This window comes from Marmota marmota, unplaced genomic scaffold (genome assembly GCF_001458135.2).
Source record: "Marmota marmota marmota unplaced genomic scaffold, marMar, whole genome shotgun sequence".
Classification (NCBI taxonomy): domain Eukaryota; kingdom Metazoa; phylum Chordata; class Mammalia; order Rodentia; family Sciuridae; genus Marmota; species Marmota marmota.
This window is the reverse complement of record NW_026000077.1, coordinates 6,827,148-6,852,639: the sequence shown is the minus strand read 5'-3', so window position 1 is coordinate 6,852,639 and position 25,492 is coordinate 6,827,148. Positions and strand designations below refer to the sequence as shown.

General features: G+C 41.1%; 1 protein-coding gene across 2 annotated transcripts in view; it reads left to right on the top strand.

Annotated features, from left to right (window-relative positions):
• The window catches only part of Tbx15 (T-box transcription factor 15), a 107,246-nt gene extending 82,856 nt beyond the window's left edge, over positions 1 to 24,390 (top strand). For both annotated transcript variants that reach the window (XM_015502238.2, XM_048814585.1), the window contains 2 exons: positions 10,464 to 10,561; positions 21,958 to 24,390. In XM_015502238.2, coding sequence (XP_015357724.1) covers positions 10,464 to 10,561; positions 21,958 to 22,742 — 883 coding nt within the window. In that variant the 3' untranslated portion in view covers positions 22,743 to 24,390. The remainder of the gene's footprint in view (positions 1 to 10,463; positions 10,562 to 21,957) is intronic.
• Positions 24,391 to 25,492: the final 1,102 nt, after the last annotated feature.

The following is a 25,492-nucleotide window of genomic DNA, read 5'->3' as shown; positions in this document are numbered from 1 at the left end:
ATTTCCTTTAAAAACACATGGGCTTAAAAATTAGGGGGGAAAGTGCTTGGCCAATGTTTTCTGGTTTTGCAGAACACAAAACATTTGTGGAATACTTTGGAGTTACAGGGTTTGCCAAACCTCAAACCAAAACACGTTCAGGTTTGTCGATCTCAATCCATCCCAGCGTGATCCAGAGGCTGGGGAAGGGAGGCGTGTGAGGGGAAAGATGGCAGGATGCAGCCACCCACTGCACTTTCTTCAGATGCCTCATGAGGGTCTCCTGGGCCTGGAGCCTCTCACACTCAATACCATCAGAGTGTAGCCCGGCTGACAGCTGTGTCCTCTGAAGCACAGAGAAGAGTGTCGAGGGAGCTGTGGCTAAGGACACTAGCTGCCATTCTTGATATTTTAATATAAGGAGGTCTCTAGGGAGAAGTGTCCTGGTTTCCAGTCTCTTTCTTCTTCCTCTCCTGGGAACCAGTGACTAATCTAATTGTTTGGGAGGAGGACTCCTCAGGATCTGCTTGTCTGCTGACAGCACGCATCCCAAGCTGTCCTGTTGGGTGGCGAGCCTAGCAGAGGAGGCCGGCAACTGGAGGGGGTCAGCACCTTTCAGGGCAGCTCTGGCCTGCTCACGATCTGCAGGGTCCCCAGACAATTACACCAGCAGTAAAATTGGCATTTTGGGGTTCATTGTGTTAGGTGCCTATGTGCTTCCCAGAAATGATTCTGAACTTGGAGGAAGACAAGAGGGAATATTCACTGGACCGTCCAGAATCCCAGTAGGAGCTCCAGGGAGCACACATGGTCAGCCCAGTGGTGCCACCATCATCAAAGCGTTTCATTGTTCTCTCTGCTTCTTTAGGAAGCTTCAGGCACATGCTTGGGTGTGAGAAGGCCTCCATCCTTCAGGCTGTACTTAGAGTGCTGCTCCCTTCCATGCCACGTAATTATGCCCCTGATGAGAAGTCTTCATCAAGAGCCTCTGTGTGTGTCTCTGTGTGTATGAGGATGTGTGTATAAGGATATGTATATGTGTATAAGAAGACGTGTATGTGTATGTGTGGTGTATGTGTGAGAGACAGAGAGAGAGAGGGGGGAGGGAGAGGGAGAGAGAAGGAGAAAGTGTGGGTTCATGTTGTGAGGATAATAATAATAATAGCTAGTTATTCCTTTTGGAGTAGAGACACTGACAGATTTTGTTTCTAAGAATTTTCTCTTCAATGGGAGGGAGATTGTGTTTATTTGTAAGCTGTTCCACTTCTAGATTTCTCAAAAACTTTTTGTCCTAAATCTGATTTTGAGTAGGGGGTCAACATACGTTCATTTTCATTCAGGTCTCAGGGTGCAATAACCAGAGTTACCTCTGGGAGACCTTTGCTACCAGGAAGAGATGGTAACACCTTCCTAGTTCTGGGTTCAGAAAATGGATTCCTTTAGCTTCAGATTATGTTTTGTCTTATGGTCTGTGTTCCTGGGCTTCATCCCCTGCTGGAATGTAAGCTCTTGGAAGGCTGGGACTGTACCTTTTCAAGTTTATGCTCATAAATTTCTCCCACAGTGCCTTGTGTATAGAATGAAATAATTGTTCATCATTCAAAATAGTGTTGATGAGTGGCAGAGAAATTTAGAACTGGGGACACTAGCTTGAGAAAGCCTTGTCCCAACCAAGAGCAAATTAAGGAGCGCAGCATCTGGGAGCTAGTTTTGGACATCCAATGAGAAGGGAAGATAGAGTGAATCACATAAACATTATCAGTTAGTCTGAAAGGCTAACAGTGATTTTGATTTAAATCTGAGGCTGGGGGGGCACCCCCTTGCTGAGAACACTAAAGGGAAGGTAGGGGTCAGGAAGCTGAAGAGAAGCAAACCTCTTTGCATGGTCTCACCATTGAGAAACACCCTTGGGAGGGCCATCTACCCACAGGGCTGGGGAGCCAGCATTGCTCAGCTAGAGGGAGCAACAACTGCAGAGACCCTGCCTGTTAAAGGGGGAACCAAAGGAGCAGAGGGCAAGAGGACACCGTGGGTCATCTGGACATGTCTGATGTGAGAGCGGTGTCTCTTTCAGGGGTGGCTGCCAAGATTTTACAGAAAACCCAAGTCAGCTTGGGAAATTTTATTTAATTCCCAGGGACTTCCTCCAAAGCAAACACATAAACAGAAAGGAGAGGATCAAAATTATGATCTGTCTGGGGAGCGAGGGGTCCCTATGAACTTACAAGTGCAATGAGTAGGTTCTTCCCTGCCAGTGCACTTCATCATACCTTTAACCTTGGGTTGTATTTGAACTCCCAGCCTCCATTCCAGCTGTAAGGAGAGCTGTTCCATCTGGCATGTTTGGGTGTTTATGTTGATGTTTGCATGTCTGAGAAGTCACTAATGTTATTTCCATGACAGATCACATGTAGAATGGCCCATCTTTTTTTTTTATTAGTTCATTTTAGTTACACCTATTTTAGGGTTCATTTTGACATAATTGTGCAAACATGTGAGATCTCAATTGATACCCTATGGAATATAATTTGCTCTGATTCAGTCTTCAGTACTTCTTCTTTCCCTCTCCTTCTACGTGCTCCTGTTCCCTTTTCTCTCCTCTACCGATTTTTCTTCTATTTGTAGTATATTTTTTAAAAAATTAGTGCCTGTTGATATTACATGCAGGTGAGATTCACTGTGGTATATTCATATCTATACATAGGAAAGTACGATCGGATTCATAGAATGGCCCATCTATTGCCCAGGAAATTACCACAGCTTTTGGGGAGGGTGTGTTTTCTCTGGAGTCCACTAATGGAGGCCTGAGCAATTGAGTTTCACAACTCAGGAACTGTCAGAAAGGAGCCAGGGACAAGTCCTGTCTTGTGGGAGGTTGCTCTATATGGATAAGTAATTTTAATGGGTTGCCCCCCACTGAAGAAACAATAAGGATGAGGTCCAAGAGGAAATCTGAGTGTGAGCTCATTCTCAGAATGTTTCCAGCCAACACTGCTGTTTGCTGGGAACATGGCCGGGGGCAGTCCTTCGTGATGCCTTGAGTCCCAATACATAACATTTCAGGGAATGAGGATCATTCACTGCCTGGAGAGTAGATGTATCTGTTGAAAGTGGATGTTTGGTCAAATTAATACTTAACTCCAGGGAAGGACTTATTCTCTAATGGTGATGGTGAAAATATTGGGGAATAAGGGATTTTTCTAGGATCCTCACTTAAGCAGCTAAGCCTTGGTTATGAAATGAAGAACTACTGTCATAGGTCCAGCTGCTTCTTCCAACATCCAATAGAAAGAGGAGTGTGACAATGAGGAATTAAAGCACATAATGTTAGCAGAAAGGAAAAGAAGTATATAGGGAAAATTAGCTAGAAAATCCTAGGGCCTGTTCGTTTTTGCTTAGATATGAAACCATTTTTCTTGGAGAGGAGGGGGACAAAGGATGCAGGGTGGACCCTAGGTAACATCTGGTAGGACAGTTGTCTGTTTTAAACAAGTAACTCAAATCTGCACCTTCATCTATTGAGCTAAACATAGGAAACCGCTATACTTACTGATCAAAAATAGCAAAATAACAGCAATTTCATATAACTGAACTTCATTCATTTCTAGCCATTCAAATCATAAGTATACAAACCAGAGCGATAATTACTGCACATAGTACCTGAAGTCCAAATTGTTCGTTTTTACCACCACATTGAAGTGTAGCATTTCCCCTGGGGAGATTTGCCTGTGGTAAAACTGAATATAGTGAAGACTGGCTATCCGTATTTGCAAATCCAGCCAGGCCCAGCATCCAGAGAAGGATTTCACACTCCTCTTTAGGCACAGCTTGCCAGTCAGCAGAATCCATGCCCTCATCCATCTCTGGCTCCCTGTTGCTCTTGAAGGCTCGCATAGCAAACCTAGAGCCAATAAGCTGTCCACTTGCCCTTTTTCAACACACACAATGTCCCAAGTGTGTCCCTCCTGTTGAATTTCTGTTTTCATTTGTTCTCTCTGGAGCCATTGGCTATATTTTTCCAGCCAATCTCATCCTGCTCTTTCCTGGCAATCTCACTAGCCCCTGTAGATTTTGCATACTTTTTTTGTTGTCCCTGGCGTGGGTGGCTTCTGCTGTTTAGCAGATCTATGGAAGTCATCAGCTCCTTCTCAAGCGCCACTGCATCTAAAGTTCAAGGTAGCTGGCCCTGTGCTGGATTTTGGCAGCAGCAGCCAGCTGATCTCCTCCTATTCACCCAGGCCATAGCTGTTCATCACGTCCCCTGGCTTGTGGTCTTTTAGCAAGTACTTAACATTTTTCTCTGCCTTATTATTTGTTCTCTCTCCCTTTTCATGAACCTTTTCCACCATTGTCCTCTTGGCCATATGGCTTTGCCAGGGAAAGTTGGCAATTGTTTTATTATCTATGGCTCTTGCCCAGGGATGGTGTCATTCAGCAGAGTGACTGACGTCTCTTTAATGGCTAACATATTGAAGTCTGAAATATCTGCAAGATAATAAGGCCTACAGGGGCTTGAAGGATAGCTTTCGGTTCTTTGAGGAGAGATGAGAAAAGGAATTAGGTAACATATGGTTCTGAATTCCAGTGGAGTAAGACATATTCTGCTCTTACAGGCCACCACCTGAGCGTAATGATTTAGATTTGTTTTGCTGGAGTTAAGACCAGTAGTCCTCAGTCTTTCACTATGTTTTCTTCCTTGTTTGGGTATAGTTTGTCTTTAATCAATCTGTGCTTAATAAATAACAATTAGGAGAAAATATTATCATGATCTCCATATTATAGATAGGGAGCCTTTGGCATGAAGAGGTTATATAACTTGGCCAAGGTTGCAGGAATAATAAGCAGGGTTGCAATTTGAATCCAGGCAGTTTAGCTCCAGAGCCAGTGCTCTTAACTGTGATGCTAATCCGCCTCTCATGTGATTTTAGTATTACCAAATCCAAGTAGGAACGTTCCAGTCTGCTTAGTATTATTATGGATTTTGGTCATACTTCTTAAGGCAGTGAAAACTCTTCTTGGACTGTCATTACTACCGATTCAAACTCCAAGTCTGTGTGTGTGTGTGTGTGTGTGTGTGTGTGTGTGTGTGTGTGTTGGGAGTGGGCAGGAATTCCAAAGTGGGACTCACTCTGTGATGAACAGTTTTAATTCAACTCCAAGCATCTTTCTATTGGCTACTTCTTCTTCCAAGCTATTGGAGGAGGCACATTGATGACAACTACTTGATAGTGTAAATATACTCATTGTATCAACTGAAGCTAAGATTGGAATGAATGTTTGATCTTTATTCAATTTGCAGAACTCTACTGGGAAGTATTTTAGAATATTCCTGGGCAAGAAATATATTGAATAATCAAGATATTATTGATGTTGGAACTGACTCCAAATCTAGTGAAAGAGAAGGAAGTGTGGAAGGTTTGACCTCATCTCCTCGATGGAGCAAGGACAGTCTAAGAATGTTGGGTCATAGTAATAATAAGACCAGAAACAATAGTATATCCTGGTTCTGAGTTTTTTCAAATACTGGAACAGTATGATAAAGGAAAGGAGGCACACCACCACCCATGAGATGAAATCTGAACACTGAACATGGAATGAATGCCTATGATGTCTATGTCATTTCACACCCTGAACTTCCATCACCTTGACTTATTTTAAGTTTCCAGAACAGTCCTTCTCTTCCATGCCTCCAAGTCATTGCACATACTGTTTCTTAGTAGAGAAAGGCCTTAATGCCTCATGTCTGAATGGAAGGCTGCTGAGTACATTTTATAAATAAGGTTAAATAACTGGTCCCTTTGTGGGGTCTTCCTTAAGTTTTCCAGGTATATTAAATACTACTTGCTTGAGGTGCCATGATATCTATGTATCTCCAGTGCATCACATAGCTCAGAAATTAGTCATTTACCCATTGTTCTCTTTTTATTGAACAGGATACTCCTAAAGGATATCAATTGAGATCTCATCGTGTAACAGACATTGTGTTAGACATTGGGGCATGGAAAATCATGCCCCTAAAGAGTGAAGACGCTTTATATCTCCTGAACTTAGCACATATTTTTTCCCCTGATCAAATAACTCCTTTATGATCTCAAAACCCCTGTCACATTAAGTTACCCTTAGCCTTTGAGAGATGACCAATGGTCTTATCAACCCATTGCATATGTTCCCTTTATCACCAGCAAGTAGTATGAAGCATAGTTAAAGATAAGCCAGAGAGGACTAAAGAGAAAATAAATGGAAGAAACAATAAAAAGAAATTCCCTACCTCAAGACAAGTAGAAAGCAGAAACTATGCATCAGAGTCTATTGAATGTTTTCATAAATGTTGTTTTAATTTTCAAACATCTGCTAGACTTTGGAGGGTTGATCCTGCCTGCCATTTAAAAAAAATGAGATTGGAAGGATATTTCTTTAACAATCTGGTTATTTTTCCAGATCAGTTGATCTTGAGGCATCAATAATTTGTGAGAGAGCTCTTTGGATTGCTTTCCCTTCTTCTTCCCCCCCCCCCTTTTTAGCACATTCTCTTGGTTGACCAGCAAACACATTGACAGGTCTGAAGAGAAAAGTCCTGGAAAGAGGAGAGGGAGTGGCAGCCAGAAGACCGAAGAAAGGGAGTTTGGACATGGCTTGTGTTGTCACTGGAGCAACTGGTTCACAGGGGAAAATGAGCAAGAGTGGGACATTTGCCAATTTGACCATCTCTGATTGGAAATCTCAGAGATGATATCTGTTGGTGTGCAACAGACCCAAAGAGACCCATTGTGGGGCATGTGTCAATGAAACCATGGTTGCTTAAGGCAGCTTTTCTTCATCTCTGAGGCAATGAATTCACTTAAAAAACGAAAATGAAAAATTTTACAAAACTAATATAAAATTATGGAGAGTAAGTAAATAATGTGTACCCCAGGATAAACTTGGAATAGACATCCAAAGGACTGAAGATATTAACAAGTAGTTGGCAAGGTCTCTTATAAGAGACCTTGAAGGATAGAAATGAGTGGCCTCTGGTAGGGGACTCAGACTCTATTGAAAGTCAAATACTCCATCACTGAATCAGAAGAAATCAAAGGAAAATGGAACCCTCTCTGAGACCTAGGTAAATAAAGGCACAATCAATCATAATTAGCTATAGAAACAATTCCCCAAATTTCCGACTCTAGAGGATTCCTTTCGTTGTCAGAAACTTTATTTTGTACCAAGTTGTTTTCTTAAGTTTTAGGTTTAGAAAAAAAAAATGAATGCTAGTAAAAGTTAATGCAATGATTACTCTGTTATAAGACATCTATTCCTCTACTTCCTAATTCAATTCATATCAATTGAGATCTCATCGTGTAACAGGCATTGAGTTAGACACTGGGGCATGGAGAATCATGGATCCAAAGCCTAAGGTGCATACTTGCTAGTGGTGGAGAGAGGGGAATTTTGTAATCTTGCCATAACACTACACCAGTATAAAATTAGTGACTTCTAATAATTAGATCTGTCCAATGAAGCTTGATAAAGTTTGAGAACGAATAAAAAATATAACACACAGAAAACAAATAGGATTATTTTTTTTAAAAAGAGATATACTTTAAGTACATAAACAGATTGAGTAATATAAATATGTGATATCTATATCATCCTACATAGGATAAAGCATATCACAGGATAATTTATACTATCTTCTTTATAGTATAAATCTGTAAGAGATGGAGCCATAGTGGATTACTAAGGTATGGCTAGTAATGTTGTGGTCTTAGACATTATTGGGGGAAAATCAGAACCCCTATCTACTTAAGTCTACCACCAAAATAATCCTTGTGTGACAGACCCTTTGATGGACCATGGATGTGTTCATATGAGGCATGTTATATATTGCATTCTTAAGCTAAAGAAGGTCTCATGGGTGAGGATGTGGCAGGCAGACTTTGTGTAGAAATGTGTACTTCTATCATTCACCCATTGATATGGACCTAGAGGGTGATTCTAACCAAATGTCAGAAAGAACTTTCTAACAGATCTTATAAAACACTGAATATTTATATGCCAACAGAGTCTGGATGACAGGATGTCAGAGGAAATGTAGATGATACCCTAGACCCTTCTCAAATTTTAAATCTGGTCCTATAGCTCTGTTTTCAGTTGGATTTTAGGTTTGGATATACAGATACATGGGAACTATTTTATAGTATAAAGCTGATTATAGTATAAATTTGCCTCAGCCTTTTGGGCTATTATGAAAATGAATCCAAAGTTCATTTTCTGTTTTTTTCAATGAATACAATATTGGCAGTATATTAGTATATTATTGCCATTTTTCACAATCTTCTAGCACTTGATTATGAAATGAGAAGGGATTGTTCTTTGTCCTTGAGCTAATATTTTGTCCTCATCACTGGTACATGCTCCTGGAAAGAATGGAATAAAACCTCTGCCATTTGAGTGAGCCTCCTGAGCCGCTAAAGGGAATCCTAAGATGTTCTGGTGGATCGCCAGCATTCCACAACAAAGCAGTAAGGTCTAAGCCTGGCCTATCTATTTCTTCTGTCCACCAAGGCTCAGCATGGCTTTATCTAACTATCCCCTTATTATTCTGAACTCCCTGATTGCCTGGGCTCTTTCTCCCCACAAATAGTTTCATGTACTGTATTCAGCATTAACTTAGAGCGACTATGTGGAGATGTCTTCTATTCCTACTTCTAACAGATTAACAGCTAATAAACACCATGCGACACTCTCTCCTCTGAACCTCTTCTTAAAATACAGAGTTTGGTTTGCCAACCTTGGTGTATTTAAAGCCTCCGAGATTCCAGGGAAGACTTTAGAAAGTTAGCTGTGCAAGTAAGGACTATTCAGAGAGGACATTTTTCCAACACAAAGAACCCATCCGTGTGTCAGCAGCTCGTGTGAGAAGAACCTCAGGGGATACTCTGGTCATTCTTAAGGAAAGGATAGTTGTTCTCACTTCAAATAAAATGTCTCACTTTATTTTTGGCGTGTAAGACTGAAGAGAACCTGTGAATGTATTATCAAGGGAGTGGAAGCCTGTCTGCTCCGGGAAGGTGCATGGTGCAACCTTCTAGTGACTTTGCAACAAGAAGACTCAGCCAATCTCTTCTCCACTTCCCTTCTCCTCCGTCCCCATAGTCCCCTGCTTCCTCTCCCTCCACCTGGATAGAAATGACACAGTTGCAAAGAAAAGTCAGGAATCAGATGCTGTGTTCAAAGCTTTAAACAGAGCCTCAACCAGTGACTGTGTTTGGGAGGATATGGAGTATCAGCAAGAATATGTTGAAATCATCCTGGATAATTATCTGAGGACCATGTATATCAGCCTCATAAAAGATAACAGAGATACAATTCATCGAAGGGTAAAGCAGACAGTGTGCACATAGTCCGGTTGATAGTTTATCTAGTACCACTGAACCAAAACCGTCAAGGAGTTTAACTGTAAAATATTGGTTATTTCCTAAAGTCTGGCAGTTTGTAAGTCCCAAAGACCGGCTGAATGTAATCCCAGCAGCTCAGGAGGCTAAGGCTGGAGGATAGCAGGTTCAAAGCATCAGGAATTTAGCAAGGCCCTAAGCAACTTAGTGAGGCCCGATCTCAAAATAAAAAATAAAAGGGGGTGGAGATTGGGCTGAGGTTATGGCTTGGTGGTAGAGCACTTGCCTAGCATATATGAGGCATTGGGTTTGATTCTCAGTGCCACATATAAGTTAATAAATAAGTAAAAAACAAAAGGTCCATCAACAATTAAAATATATTAAAAAAGGTGGGGTGGAGATGTGGCTCAGTGGTTAAGTGCTCCTGGGTTCAATACTTGGTACCACAAACAAATACTAGCTGAATTATTAAGTTATAAAAATGCAAAGTAAAATATTTGTAGACTCGTCTTGTCTTGGTCTTTTGGCCTGAGGTATAATTTCTGGGACCATGCCCTTTCTTTGCCTGTAGGTAGGTATCTTTTGTTGAAATGGAATCTTGAGTGTATTTGATCACATACTCTCCTTTTATTTGTTGTCGGGCTCATCTCTGTTGATTTAAGAATTCTTAGAAGCTACATGAGTTTGACAATTTCATTGACAGTTTACATACCTGGGTGTGGAGTTGATGATGGCATTGTCCTGAGCTAGAGAAGCAGCCAGTGCTACTTTCTGCTCAGCTGTACTCATGATATTAGTGACCTTGACCTTTATCATTCAATATGCTCTTTTCATACACAACAAACTTCCTTTGAAGAATGCTCAGAGTAGAATTTTATCATGGTTATAAAGTTGCCTGCAAATAATCTGAATAATTAGGTTAATTTGTTCCTCCTTCTATAGTCTAGCAGCGTCTATACCTCCTGCCTTTTCATACTGATTTGTCCTGATGGTGATGTCTCAGTGCCTATAAAATGCCACCTGCCAAACAAACCACCTCCAGATCTTTAAAAAGTCAGTGTATTTCTCAGGATTACTCACCACTTTATTTTCTGACTTTTCCTTCTGCAGAACTGGACTTGAAGCTATCATGGAAACCTATGCTTTCTGGAGACCTCCTGTGCGCACACTCACTTTTGAGGATTTCACTACCATGCAAAAACAGCAAGGTAAAGCCCTTGGGCAGGGCGTCTGCGTGGTGACAGGGTTGGGAGGTGGGGCCTGAGCTGAGTGTAGCACATCTGGCCCCAGGCCAAGACATGGGTCACACCAATTCTCCTGGAACAAAGAGATCTCAGTAGCTCCATAAATAACCCAAGCATCACCACCAGCTTGTGCAAACAAGCTTGTTCTAGAGGCAGCGCTTCATCTGGCATTCGAAATTCTTTTCTCCCTTCCTAAAAGCATGTCTGTGTATTTATGATTCCGATGGTGATGAAATCATTGTGGAGTATTACTAAGCGTGCACATAGGCCTTGGTATTTGAAGAGACCCTCATCATAATGACATTTATTCCTCATGGAAGCTTCAACAGCTTTCTTATTTCTAAGTTTTTTTTTTTTTTTTTTTAGATACAAAAAGCCTTCCCTCCCGACAATGGGAATATATCCTGTCAGAGCTCACAGTAAAAAGCGGGATGCTTCAGGCCTATCTGAACCTTGCAATGTTGTGCTCTCGTGCTTTGCTTGTCTGAATCAACACTCCTCTCAAGTTGGTGGGCTAAGTGGACTGTGTCCCACTGTCTTTGTGTTTTTTTATCCAATTTCTAATATTTCCTCCCGTGTAGTGCAGACTGGGAAATCCTGTCTATGTATATAGAAGGTTCCTTGGTGGACTTCAACTCCTTTTCTTGGTCTACTCCTATTCCTAGGGCTACCCATCTTGGTACCTGAGTGGAAGCTTCCCAGGGTGTAAGATGGTGTATGAATGTCCTTCTCCAGCTTCCCCCTGCCCAAAATTGACACTGATCAACATGTACAGACCAAGCTCATTCTGTGGCTACCACGAATAGAGCCCAACTTTTGAATGTGGAGTTCTTCCATTAAGCAGGCCATTCTAGGACTTGATAATGCATTATACTGAATTCTCTTCTCAGCAGGGCCCCTCTCCCTTTGCATACACTGAACCAGGTTTGTCACCAACATCATTGAAATCTCTTATGTTTTACGATGAGTTTAGTAATTTTAATCATGAACTCAGGAGTCAAGACATTTTAGGGTCTTACCACTATTCCTCCCTAGCTTTGGGACCTGGGTCAGGTCCCTTAAGATTTCTGATGTCCCATTTTTCTCTTCTGCATTATATAGATGAATATGCTAGAATACTTATTGAGAATTAAATGGGATAATGAATTTAAAATCATCTGAAGAACTCAATACATGCTAGTTACCCATTGTCACCCTCATCAGCATCACCATCTTCATCCCCCCTTATATCATTGGACAAGAATTCCTAACAGGGATGGAGAATATGGTCTTTCTGATAATAACTCATTCAAAGCATGATTAGGCTGTCTGTCTTCATCAGGATCTGCTGAGGTTAGCAATCCAGAATTTTCATCTCTTTTTTTAATAGATGGGGAGGAACAGAAACCTTTCATATGAAGTTACCTTCTTCCCAAAAGACTGTGATTAGAAGCCATGTCAATTATTATTATTTACTACTGCTTTGAGCCCTTCTCTCCCCTACAAGGCATAGCTTTTATTGGAATTAGGGAGGCCTGGATCCTCACCTTGGATGGTCTTCTCTATCAAACTTTGGCAAGCTTCTTTTACTCTGAGTACCAGTGGACTCACCCACAAACGAGGGATAATTATTTTGGGGAGGCAATTTATATAAAGTTCCTTTATAAATGGAAGTGTGTTGTCCAAAGACCCCTACTCCAATCTTTTTCTGAGGTGGTTAGTTACTTATTTGCCTTCACTTTACCATTGATTTTCCAAGCTCTAGCTAAGCAGGAGTTTGGGTTGTGGAGAAAGTAGACAAGGTTGGCAGAGATATTGTCAGTTCCCAAGAGTAGGCATCAATGGTGATAGTTCTGTTCACTGCTGTGTCTCCAAGATATGCCACAGGGCCTGGAACCCAGGAGGTGCCTAACAAATGTAAATAAGATCCCTTGGTGACCCCCTGGCTCAGGTGGGCAGCATCACTGTCAGCCTGTGCCTTGTATGTATGTGGTGTGGATATGATGTGCTCACTGGGGGTGGCCACCTGCATTGCAACAGCCTGTGAGGCTGTGGGGCAGATGCAGGCACAGGAAACCTGCATGGATGCTTAGGTATGCAGTACAGCAGGTGTCATGGTACTTCTACTGAGCATCAGCATGAAGGCTTATTATTGACACTTTAATAGCAATTGGTTTAGGAGAAACTGAACTATCAAAGCACAATTTCAAAACTATCTCAGTGACCCCTTTTTTTATTGGGGGGAACAAGCTTGAATTATGAGATACATGTGGTAGTGGAATGAGGCTAAAGGAAAAGCCAGTTTACTGAATTGTTTCTATTCAATAGTTGATGAAATTTTCTATTAAGTGGTTTAATTGAAATATATTTCTGAATATATAGTTAACTTGATCCAGATTCTTATTATTAAAAACTATGTGTTTTGGTTTCCTTTTGTTAACAGACTGTAAAAAACCATTCTCTCCTGCCTTAAGAACTAAGAGTTCCAGTAGCTCTGGACAGGATCACTTTAAAAATGCATAAAGGAGACGTAGACATCTATGCTGAACTGCTCTGTGTCTTGGAAGGAGTAGAAAGTGATGTTGTCAGTGGAAGCTTCAGTGCACACTGTCCTGTGTAATTTCCTTTTAGTGAGGGGAGAGTTGATAATGTTGGCTACACGCCTAAGATCCCAGTAGTGACTGACTCACCCAGGTCAGCTTCAAACACACAAATGTCTGTCATGTCAAATAGTAGACCTAGGACAGTTTTGTCCTCCTACTGGTAGAGACTGCATCAATCTTTCTACTTAGGTGAGGTTCAACATGCTTTATTCTCCCTGCTCTGGCTGTCATTCATTAAGACTTATATGCTAGTAAAATTTCAAGAAAAACACTCTGATGAATTCATCATAGTTTTGCAGAAACTCAAATTCTTCTATTTAAAAGACATATTGAATAGAATGTTCTGAATTGTCATTTTTTCTTATTGGGAAAAGAATTCACAGGATTCATTGTATTCAGCCTTTGACACAAAAAAGAAACCCAGGCATTTAGTGGTCTAGTACTATCCTCAGTTAAGAGGTTTCAGAAAATCAGAAACCGATAATATGCCTCATTTGTTTTACAGGGCAGTTTCCACTCCTCCAGGCCACATTATTCTTATTCACTAGAACTTTAATTTTCCATAAGAGTTTAGTTTATTCTTATTTATGGTTTATTGTTCAATAACTTGGGCATTAGCTCTAAAAAAGTTCTGAATTCCATATTTTAAATGAAGTCTATGGTATGGTCTTATCTTCAGGTGTCTTCATTTAGAATCAGCCAGGTATTTATGTGTTCAGAGAGTCTGGAGATAGAAATTCTCTTTCAGGGATGACTTCTGCTTGAGTGCTGATAGTAGCAGGTAGGAAATGAATTAACCATGTAAGCGATGCGTGGTAAAGGTGACAGAGGCAATACAGACACAGAGAGGAGAAGAAATAAGAGCCCAGGTCCATTAGAATCAAGTATAATGTGATCCTGTTGTTCCTCTGGACATTCTTGAATACAGTGTGCCTCAAGTTGCTCTTACATATGATGGAGCCATTTGCATGGCCCAAACTGAGAGAGTTTTGTGAAAAGTGACTTCAAGTGATCTGATAACTATGTACTATAAGGAATGATTCTGATGACCCAGAAGCTGGCAATTTATTTCCCTATGTGGAAAAATGAGGAGACTTCCATTTCAGAAGGCTTCCCTTCTGCTAAGATTTCAACAGCATTACGTGTTTCAGTGTTTGTCAGGCAATTTTAATGCATTAAAAGTATGAGGTCTGCATTGGTGACTAAATTTTCATCTGTTTGATTTGTATTAGTTAGAGTTGGTCAGTGAGAGGGGTCAAACAGTGAGCAAGTCACATTAGTAAAATATTGAGAAAACAAAATTCAATGGAAATCAGCCTTTGAACTGTAAAGTCACTGTAATGATTCAAATATAGTCCATTTATACAGACCTTGCTTATCTCTAAGATGAAGAATAATGCCTATCTATCTAGTTTTCAACTGTGTATTCACACAGAATTTTTTAAAGCACTCCTTCCCCAATGTCCACTAAACTCTGTTTTAATGGGTCTCAAAATTCTGTGACAGATTTTTTTTTTTTTTTGGTCAAGTTGTTTCCAAACTACTTACTTGAAAAACGAGTAACTTAAAACTGCCACCTCCATACAATGGTCCACAAATGGTCTTCTTTCCTTCTGAAGGTTTCATGATGCGTTGTTATCATTAGCCAGCCTTTTACTAATTAAACTTAAATGACCAATTGAGATAAACAGTTCTAAGCTGTTCTTCCACGGCTGATTAAGACTAGGGTGACAGGTGGTAGGGGTAATATTCATTTAGCCTTCTGAGCTTTCTGGGCAGACTGGGTCACCTTGCCAGTTCCAGCAGTTTGTCCGTGCTTTGATGACACCCACAACAACTGTCTCATATCACTAATAACCAAAATGACCCAGAGGAGGAGAGTAAGAGAAGCTCTCAGTGCACATGGGCTTGCCTGAAGCCATATCAACCATGGCAGCATCAGCAGATTTCAAGAATTTAGGGCCATCTTCTACCTTCTTACCAGAATGGCAATCAATCTTTTCCTTCAGCTCGGTAAACCTGCAAGCCATGTGAGCTGTGTGACAATCTAGTCCTAGGACATAGCTAGCACTGATTTGGTCTAGATGGTTTCATAAAGCCCTCTTTTTTTGGTGTGTGTATGGTATAGAAAAACATTTTGATTTTGTAGCATGGTTTACACTGTAAGAATGAGATGCTCCACATGGGAAGTAGAGACCATCTCAATTCAACCCTCTGAAATAACAGTACAGTTTGAGCATTCCTAATCCCCAAATCCAGAATCAGAGATGCTCCAAAATCTAAAACTGCTTGAATCGCTAACATGATGCTCACAAGTGGAAAATTCCATAATGTGAAACTTTGTTTTATGCACAGAATTACTAAAAAATATTACATGAAATTACCTTTAGGCTCTATGTGTAAAGTGTATATGAAACAAAAATGAATTTTAGGTTTAGGTCCCATCCCCAACATATCTTATTATGTATATGAAAATATTTCAAAATCTGGAAATATTTAAAATCTAAAACACTCTGGTCTTAAGCATTTTAGTTGAGGGCAACTCAACCTGTAATTGGTAACATTGTATTTTTCCCCCCTAATGTCCTTAATGCTCAATGTGTCCAGAACTAAGTCTGGCACACCCTCCCACCATCCGCTGGTCATCCTGTATATTTCTTTCCCTGTCCTGCCTTCCATGAACCACCATTACCAAGCTCTGGACTCTGTCCACATCTCTAACCCCATTTCTGCCACCCCACTTTGAGCTGCTGTCATCTCGCACCTGAATGACCATGACATCCCTCAAGCCTCTATCTTTTCCTCTGAGCCATTCTCCACATCTCTTCCTTTCACCCCCTTACTCCAATTGCTGAGAACTTTCAATGGTCACAGTTTACATTCTCTGTAGAAGACATATCCTTGGCAAAGCCCACTAGACCTCGCATGTTCTGTCTTTTCTGCTTCCACTCTAACATAGAGATGGGGGCAATGAGAATTATAGATAAGTTAGTGCCTTAGATAAGAGAGTGCTTCCAAAAGCACCCAGGAGTTACTAAGCATCAACGAGTGGTCCCTTTCATTATCGGCGGCTGATCTAGTTATAGCCTATGCCACTTTTCAAGCATGCTGTGCTTTTTCCTGCCACAACTGGTTCCTTTGCCTGAGATGCTACCTCCCATCCCCTGGCCTTTTTAGTGCTATCTATTTTTGAGAACTCAGCTTAAACCTCACTTGCTGGGGACCCTCTGCTATCTGTAATAAGCTGAATCCTCTTTTAGAGTATGCTCTGGTTTATCTGGGTCATTCTTTGGTTAATGTCTTTCATTCACATTTTTCTCACCAATTTTTCCCCACATGATTATTACATTTTTGGGTCCAAGCATAATGATGCACATCTGTAATCCCAGTGACCCAAGAGACTGAGGCAGGAGGATCACGAGTTCAAAGCCAGCCTCAGCAATTTTAGTGAGATCCTATCTCAAAATAAAAAATAAAAAGGGAGATGTGGCTCAGTGGTTAAGCATCCCAGGGCACAATCCCAGGTACTGGAAAAAAAATTCTGGGTGCAGGAATGATATCTGGCTCATATTTGGTATTCAAAAAGTCATGGAAGGAATGAGTGAACTCAACTCTGCTGGGTGCTATATTAAGGGAATAGTGTCAATGTGTTTGGCAAGAATTCACTAACTTAAGCTAAAATTCAAAAAGAAAAGAGATTAGGAAAAAAAGGAACAATAAAGGTATAAACTAAGAAGAAAACAATCTTGGTTAAAATGTAGTGAAGGAAGTGTCCAAGACATCCTAAGTAGAAATAACAGGAGAACTAGTTGGGGTCAATCATTTAGGGTCTTGACTGTCCATATGTGTGTGTGTGTGTGTGTGTGTGTGTGTGTGTGTGTGTGTCGTGGGAAGTATGTAAAATGACCTTGAAATTGAGTCACTTTTTCGTCTATCTATTATTAGGATTTCTTATGCTGTCATAGCTAATGTTAAGCATTTGGGTGACAGAATTAATGTCAAGAATAGAAAATTAAGGGGAAGGAGAGAAGTTATAGGAGAGAAGAGTCTGGCTCTTAGAATCAAGTAATAACATGGAAATTTATCCTTTACTATCCCAGATGGGGTTTTATCTTACTGTTTCTCAATGTTTTTTTTTTTTGGGGGGGAAGCACAACAAAATAAACCCCAAAGAAAACTGTATATGAAAGTCCCCATCTTACAATCTGGAAATGATCAATTTAAAGATGCAAAAGTCAGCAGGTTTGGTATTCTGGATTTTCATGGTCGCATTCATCTTGTATTTGTGGTACATAAATATATCCTAGGTTGTTGTCCTTGTGTGGGATCACTGCTAAACATGTATTCTTTTGGGTTGTTTTGCCTTTTAGCCTTGAATTTTGGAGCAAGTTAATGTCAGATATGAATTTTAATGTACCTCCTTACTTTAGTCCAGGGGTAAAATAGGATGGAGAGGAATGGGGAGTGGAGCTTGATACTAGACCAACTGAGAGTCTGAAGCTATTTATGGCATTATATTATGGAATTATATTTATGGCATTATATTTGAGGTGGATTAAGGCCTCAGAGGATAGTGGGAAAGACACACTAATTTGTGCTTTTTCAATTTCTTTCGCTTTGCTTGCATGTCAAATACTATTGTGAGCACTTTGTAATGTGTATTCTTTCATTTTTTTTCCCCCTTGAATGTGAAGCTGAAGGCTAACTTGCTAAGGTCCCAAAGCCAGTAAGATAGCTAGGACAGGAACCAGGATTGTCTGGCTCTATGCAGCATGTTTGATCACCAAATAAATTCATGTCAAGACTCTTAGAGCATCCAGAACCTGGCAGATACAGAGGAGATGAAGGTGACAGGCAGACTATGCTAAACGGGAAAGGGAGGCAAGCTTTTCTTTGAGAGGCAGCTCTGACCCCTTCTGTATGGCACTTCTTGGCCTAGCTTTGCTGTGCTGAGAGGTCTTCACTCATTCAAGTGTTGAAATGCAAAGGAGGTGGTCTGCCTCTTTAAGTTTATTTAGCACTTGCCTGGTACTCCCAACTTGATAACAGTTGGCAGGTTGTTGGATCATAAGAGAATAAAGACTTCTCAGTGTCTCAGTTTTCTATTTTGCAAAATGGATACCATAGTCTTCTCTCTCTCTCTCTGAACTGTGAAAAATAATTATTATCTGTATTGAGGACTTGTGTGCATACATTTTTTCAAACTGGATGGAAGCAATGTGACCTTCTCTTGAACAGGCTTGCTTCCCCCCACACCTGCCCCTTTAAACACTAGTTCGTATGGAGGCTCCCACCCCCTAAAGCTCAGCAGGCCACCAAATCTCATTTCCAGTGAATGTCATTTAAAAGCCAAAGCAAGCTGACTACAAACTTTTTAACATGTGCCTCTCATCTGCTCAGCAGAAATCCCTGTAACTTGTTAATAGTTCCCTTCTTATTTTTTTGTAGTGAAACCAATCGAGGCCTTAAATCAGTACCATTCGTTCCATCTTGGGCCATCTGAGAAAACCATTTAGAGTTGTAGCAAGTCATGTGCTCCATCTTGCACTTCCTGCTGCAGGGCTAGGGCCAGTGCCTGATGGAGCATACCTATAGCAGGACAGGACAGTGTGCTGAACAGGTGGTCTCCTCGGGGGCCACATAAACACCAGATCAGGGAGAGCAGGACAGGCTTTCAAAGAAAAGACACCAGATTCCTATCTCGTAAAACACAAATCTCTTAACAGCCGGAGTCAAGTTTCTCCATTTGTGCCACAGCACTTATTTCAGTGAAGTTTATGGTGTTTAGGGTCGGAAAGGAGAAAGATGGATAGGATGCCTCAAAGAGAAGAACATGAATTTCTGAGCTTTCTGTAAGGCACAGTGGACTAAGGTATTTGGATGTTCAAAAACAGGAAGCAGGTGATGTTCTTCCTCCTCCTTCTCCTCCTAGAATTTTCCCTTTCCAGAACTCCTTCATCATATCAAAATGATTCCTTATAAAGCACTTGCGGTTGACTACTCATGCTTTACATTACTTTAAACCTCAGGCACAGTGACAGTGCTGAGAAGGACAGAAACTGAGTTTAAGTCCTCATTTCCCAACTGAGAATTAAGAGGTAGAATGTGTTGCTTGTGGTCCAGAGCAGGGAGGAGGTCAGTGATCTGGAATCAGGCGTGAGATTTTCCCACCATGGCTAGCTACAGGCTATATTTAAAATGTTGGTCTTTTCTATTACTGTGGAGTAAAAACCATTTTACTTCTGTAAAAAGGTAATTTGTTTATATTTGTAATTTGTTTATTTCTGTAAAAGGAACTTGAGAACCAGAAACAAGGTATAAAAATTTCCTGAAATGACTTTAAAGTCAACAATTGATTGGGTGAACTCTAAATCCAACTGGATTTTGAAAGGTCATTAGGAAAATTCTTTTGACTAAGGAAGAGATGATATTAGTTGGGCTTTATAAAAAATTGGTCCTGGATAAACTTTAGATAGGGCAAAGGAGACGGAGGGCAAGGGAGGAGAAATGGGGTAGGGAAGATGATGGAATGAGACAGACATCATTATCCTCAGTACACATATGGAAACATGAATAGTGTGACTCTATTTTGTATACAACCAGAGACAAGAAAAATTGTGCTCTATTTGTGTACTATAAATTGAATTGCATTCTGTGTCATATATAGCAAATTAGAAAAAATAAAATTAAAAAAGAAGAAATCATAAAAAAGAAAAAAATATTGGTCGTAGAAAAAATTATTAACAAGAACCAGATTTGTACATCAACAACTAGTATTATATACCTGTGGATATAGGCAGAGTGTTTTTTTCCATCCATCTAAAAATTAAATTCAACTTCCTCTTTGAGGCATTTGATTCTTTATCCATACATCTGGGATCTCTTTCTCCTTCCCTAGAACACTGTGGGTGGTTTCTCTATAACTCAGTATCTCTGGAATCCTCCTATTTTCTTTGCAATTTTCTTGCTGATAAAAACATTTTTTTTCTGCTCCTTTCTACCTAAAATGCCCTTTACCTTTGTATTGTGCTTAGTCCCAATAAGAGTTGTAGGTGACCTAAAGTGTATAGCACCCCTTGGAGACCACAGTAGGTGAGAAGCTATTGTGGGACAGTACCATGATGGCAGGAGGGAGGGAATTAGACTAAGGAAGATCCCACAGGCAGACAAAGCAGATGCTCACTCTGGAATTCAGTGAAGGGCTCAACAGGTCCAGCACTCACCACCATTTTTAAATTCCATTAGGAGAGACAGGAAATGGATGTTGCACTCTGCGACTTCTTGACCCTGGAAAAGAGAAGGCTTGCAAAGGTCATTTTGGGCCTTCTTAATCTGAACCCATTTGAAATAGGTTGGAATGAATTGGCCTTTCTTTAGTCTGCTTGTGTATCAACTACTCATCCAGATCTCATATCCACTTGTCCTAAGATCAACACTTTCAAATACAGATTCAAAGATTTTTAGAAGTGGAAGGATCTGGAGGTCCTTTAAGATGAAGTGTGGATTCTGGACTTGAGAACTCATTAGAAATGCAAATTTTCAGACCCTGCCTGAGACCCATAGAATTAGAGACTTTGGAAGAGAGTCAGTAATCTGTATTTTAATTAGCCCTTTAGCTGATTCTCATGTATATTCAAGCCACAGAATTACTACTTTTGGTCCTATGAAATGAAGAATTCAGGTTGTATCATTAGTTCCTAATTCTGGCTGAACATTAGAATAATTTGAGGAGGTTTTGATATGACAGTCCCATGCCCCCCAAACCTTCCTTTAGTTGGTCTGAGTTGGAATCCTGAAGCATCATCATTTTTGAGATGTCAGGTCCTCTCAGCTGGAGAGCCACTGATCTAAGTTAATTCCTTATTCCTAGATGAATAAACGGAAACCTATAGAGGGTAAGTGAGGTGTCCAGCATCATATGGGTAGTTAGTGTGGCAGAGCTTTGAGTAGAGCCCATTATCTCCTGACTTTCACATCAGCTTAAGGACTGTTTGGCCTCTTGTCCCAATAAATATCAAGATTCCAAGGTCTCTGATTACAGATTTGTTGCAGTCTCTAACACTGGATAGGCTCCTTTGAAGGAAGACTGGCAGAGCCTCTGGACTACAATGATTTTCTTGTGGATTAGCCTGTTTTATTATAACTTAGCTCATACAATTATGCTCATATGTCTTTCATAAGACAGAACTTTAATCTCATGCCTCAAGTCTGACCACCTGGTCTCTCTATTCTGCCCTTCCAAGCCTCAGTTCTGATACAGCACCCTGTTCCAGCACCTGGTTTCCACTAAGATCAGAGTCCTGCATTAGTATGCTATATTTTGAGCTGAAAGACTAAAGATAGAAAAGTAGGAAACAATCACTGGTTAAAATAGGCATTTTGTGCATTTCCATTGAGAATGGGAAAAGTTGAACTAGTGGATTTTAATGAGGATCACTAGAGGTCTTATTAAAAAGTGAATTTTACGGTAAGAAATGGAAAAATGGATATTGGAAATCTTATTATAATTGAATAAATAAGACTAAGGCTTTTACAGAAATTAAAAGAGAGTTTAGTGTTCTTTTGTGTCTTCCTCTTTATCCTCTCTTTTGCAGAGTGTGTGCATTTGGGTGTGTGTTTATGGTGGAATCACTGGGTATGGACTTTGACTGAAAATAAAGATGTGGGTCTATAGAAATCAGTCCATCTTGGGCATTTGAAGGCACCCTGTGTGGCTCGCATTTGGCCCAGGTAAACCCATCTAAAAATACTCAATGGTATTTATGGTTTATTTTTCAGGAGGCAGCACAGGTACTTCCCCAACCACCTCCAGCACTGGGACACCATCCCCATCGGCTTCTTCTCATCTTTTATCTCCATCCTGTTCTCCTCCAACTTTTCATTTGGCCCCCAACACTTTCAACGTGGGCTGTCGGGAGAGCCAGCTGTGTAATCTAAACCTCTCTGATTATCCACCTTGTGCCCGAAGCAACATGGCTGCCTTGCAGAGCTACCCAGGGCTGAGTGACAGTGGCTACAACAGGCTCCAGAGTGGAACTGCTTCAGCCGCTCAGCCCTCTGAAACCTTCATGCCTCAGAGGACTCCATCCCTCATCTCAGGAATACCAACTCCTCCCTCGTTGCCCAGCAACAGCAAGATGGAAGCCTACGGTGGCCAGCTGGGGTCCTTCCCCACTTCCCAGTTTCAGTATGTGATGCAGGCAGGCAATGCAGCCTCCAGCTCCTCATCACCACACATGTTTGGGGGTAGCCACATGCAGCAGAGCTCCTACAATGCCTTTTCTCTCCACAACCCCTACAACCTGTATGGATACAATTTCCCCACCTCCCCTAGGCTAGCTGCAAGCCCAGAAAAACTGAGCGCCTCTCAAAGCACTTTACTCTGCTCTTCTCCCTCCAATGGGGCTTTTGGAGAGAGGCAGTACCTGCCCACAGGGATGGAGCACAGCATGCACATGATTAGCCCTTCACCTAATAATCAGCAGGCAGCCAACACTTGTGATGGCCGGCAGTATGGGGCAGTCCCAGGTTCCTCCTCCCAAATGTCTGTACACATGGTTTAGAGGTCAGTCCAAACACCATGGAGCCTACGGGAGTCAAGCCCCCAGAGTCTCCGTGGGCAGATCCTCCTCTTTGGGAGCCCCGTGCCTTTGGAAAACAGGAACTGTGTATTTTTTTTTTCCTGGAGGGGGAAAACACATACCCAAGAACAACAAGAGACACTTTTGAGCCACTGAAGAATACTTGCAGTGAATCATCCACAGCTCAGTGGCCATTCTCCTGCCTTCCCAAACCTTAGTTTTATAAAGCATCGTCTATGCCAGAGTGGCTTTTGAAGAGACTGAATAATCGTTTTATAATAATGTTAAGAGAGATGCTAGCATGTAGCAGCCATGAAAAGTTACACACACACACACACACACACACACACCCAGACCTACCTATACCTACTTACATACATACATACATGCACATATACAAACCTACACATACACAAATCACCCTGCACACTGACTCTGAACTGGGTGAACTCTGTGGATGGAGGCCCAGAGTGGGTGCTTTCACCAAGAATTTGTCTATGTACAACACTAGATGGACTGGGCCAGAAGTAGCCATCAGCCTTTCTTGCCTGCAGCTTAACCTGCTTCTGGAAAGAACGGTGTATCCTGGAATCCCTCTCTGCCTCTGAGGGTGACTGGACTTGGCTTCCTTAAATTGCTTTTAAACTTGGGCTCTCTCCACAGAGTGTGCTGTCCTTGATATTCCCAGTGGTGCGGTAAAAAGGGAGTGAGAGCTTCTGAAAGAGAGAGAGAGAGAGAGAGAGAGAGCGAGCGAGCAGGAGAAAATGGAGAGCAAGACAGAGAGAGAGAAGGTGTGAGCAATGAGAAGAGTTTCACCAAGGAAATGCGCTAGAGTTTGTTTCCCCGCTACAGGATACAGAAGGCATCATGGTGTTACTAAGGAATAAATCTCTCTGGGACACTGTCAGGGCACCAGTGAGAGGGGCCCAGGCAAGGAATGTATCTCCATCCCACCTTCTGACCACTGTGATCCAGAAGAGAGAAGCAGCACATGGGAGTTGCTGATCCCACAGCATGCAGCCTGGCAGAGTGGGGAAAGAGAAGAAACTCGAAGAAGGAAGAATTTTATAATTCCCCAGGTGATATCAAGAGTAGAGGCAGCAAATAGAGGCTTGGCCTCCACATGCCTCCACAGCCTGAGCTGGACCGCCAGACCACTGGCCCCCAAGGCAGAGAAACTCTGTCACGTTCCAGGGAATTACAGATGGGTCTCCTACATGTTTCCACTTGCCTGTAGATCTCCATTTTTGTCAAATAGTTCATTGCATTTTGAAGTTTGGGGTTTTTTTCTTTCATCTTTCCTTTTCCCTTCAGATCCTTTAATGATAAGAAAACAAAGCGAAGCTTGGTACAAGCTAAAATTTTTAAATGGTGTGGAAATGCAAATAATGCCAAGTAAAATAATACAGATAATATTAAGATTTTTGGTTTTGAGGTGTTGTAGATAAATGTATTTATATGCCTAGTGGGGAATCCAATATTGAATATTAAAAAGGGGGCAATAAAAGGGTGTGTAAAATATGTATGAAGAAAAGGTGTATAAAAATTTGCCCTTATGCACGGAACTGTTTCTAAGTGCCAAGCACAGAATGCCGCTAAATAAAATCTTTGCAATTTTTTTTGGAGTGTTTGTTTTTACAGAAAAATGAAATAACAGGCTTGCGTATTTGTGTTCTGCTTTACAATGAGCATGGCACATTCATATATACTACCCTATGTGATCTTCATACAGACTCCAGAAAGTAAATATCATTATCCTTATTTTACAATCAGTAACTGAACTGCGGAGAGATTGAGCAAATTATCCAGGACCATACAATCCATCAGAGAGGGAACTAAGACGTAAAGCCAGGTCTTCTGACTTTAATGGGATTTTTTTTTCTTTCATTTCAGCTGCAGAAAATCATGTGAGTATAATAATAATCCTTATTGTTGCTCTGTGCCAGACACTATACAATGGGTTTTACATAATCATCTCGTCCTCCAACAATTCCGTGAGATGGGTATTATTTAATCATCATTTTGTAGATCTGGAAGCAAGCTTTTAAACACTGGCTGATGACCTCAGATAACAAGTGATGGAGCTGGAAGTCTGACCTTCAGGTCTGTGCAATTAGCACCACGTCATTTAGCCAGGGCTCCAACAGTCCTGGAGAGGATGTGGATGATCAGGAAAGGAGACATGACCTAAGGGGTTGAGGCAAGAGTCCCTCTGAGATTGGAGTTTGCTTGATATGTTTAATTGTAAATTGAACAAATCACTATGGCGTGGGAGAAGTGGTTTTGAGCTTTCATGCACCAAGTGATAATTTATAAAAAACTAATAAAGTGTTTGGGCTATGCCATTTACAAGTACTTTCACATATTTTCTTTAAGGCTCACAATAACCATGAATGGTAAACAGGGCATCAGGAAGCATTGTTTGTATATGGGGAAGTAGGACCATAAAGAGTTTGACCTGACCATACTTAGGTGTATGGGGAGCAACAGAATGAGGACATGAAATCTTCTGCTCTTGCCCTACCCCAGACTATTTGCTGGTGAACAGCTATATTGGTTTCTCACTGATTCATTTTATCAGAATTAATTTGAGGGGCTCAGGTTCCCAACTACCACACTCTTTCATTAGAAATGAAGCTGAATTGGGGAAGCAAACACCTTAGTTAATCATTCTTTTGATTTTTGCAAATAACTTCAACAATGCCAATAAATACTATCAACCCTTAGGTCAT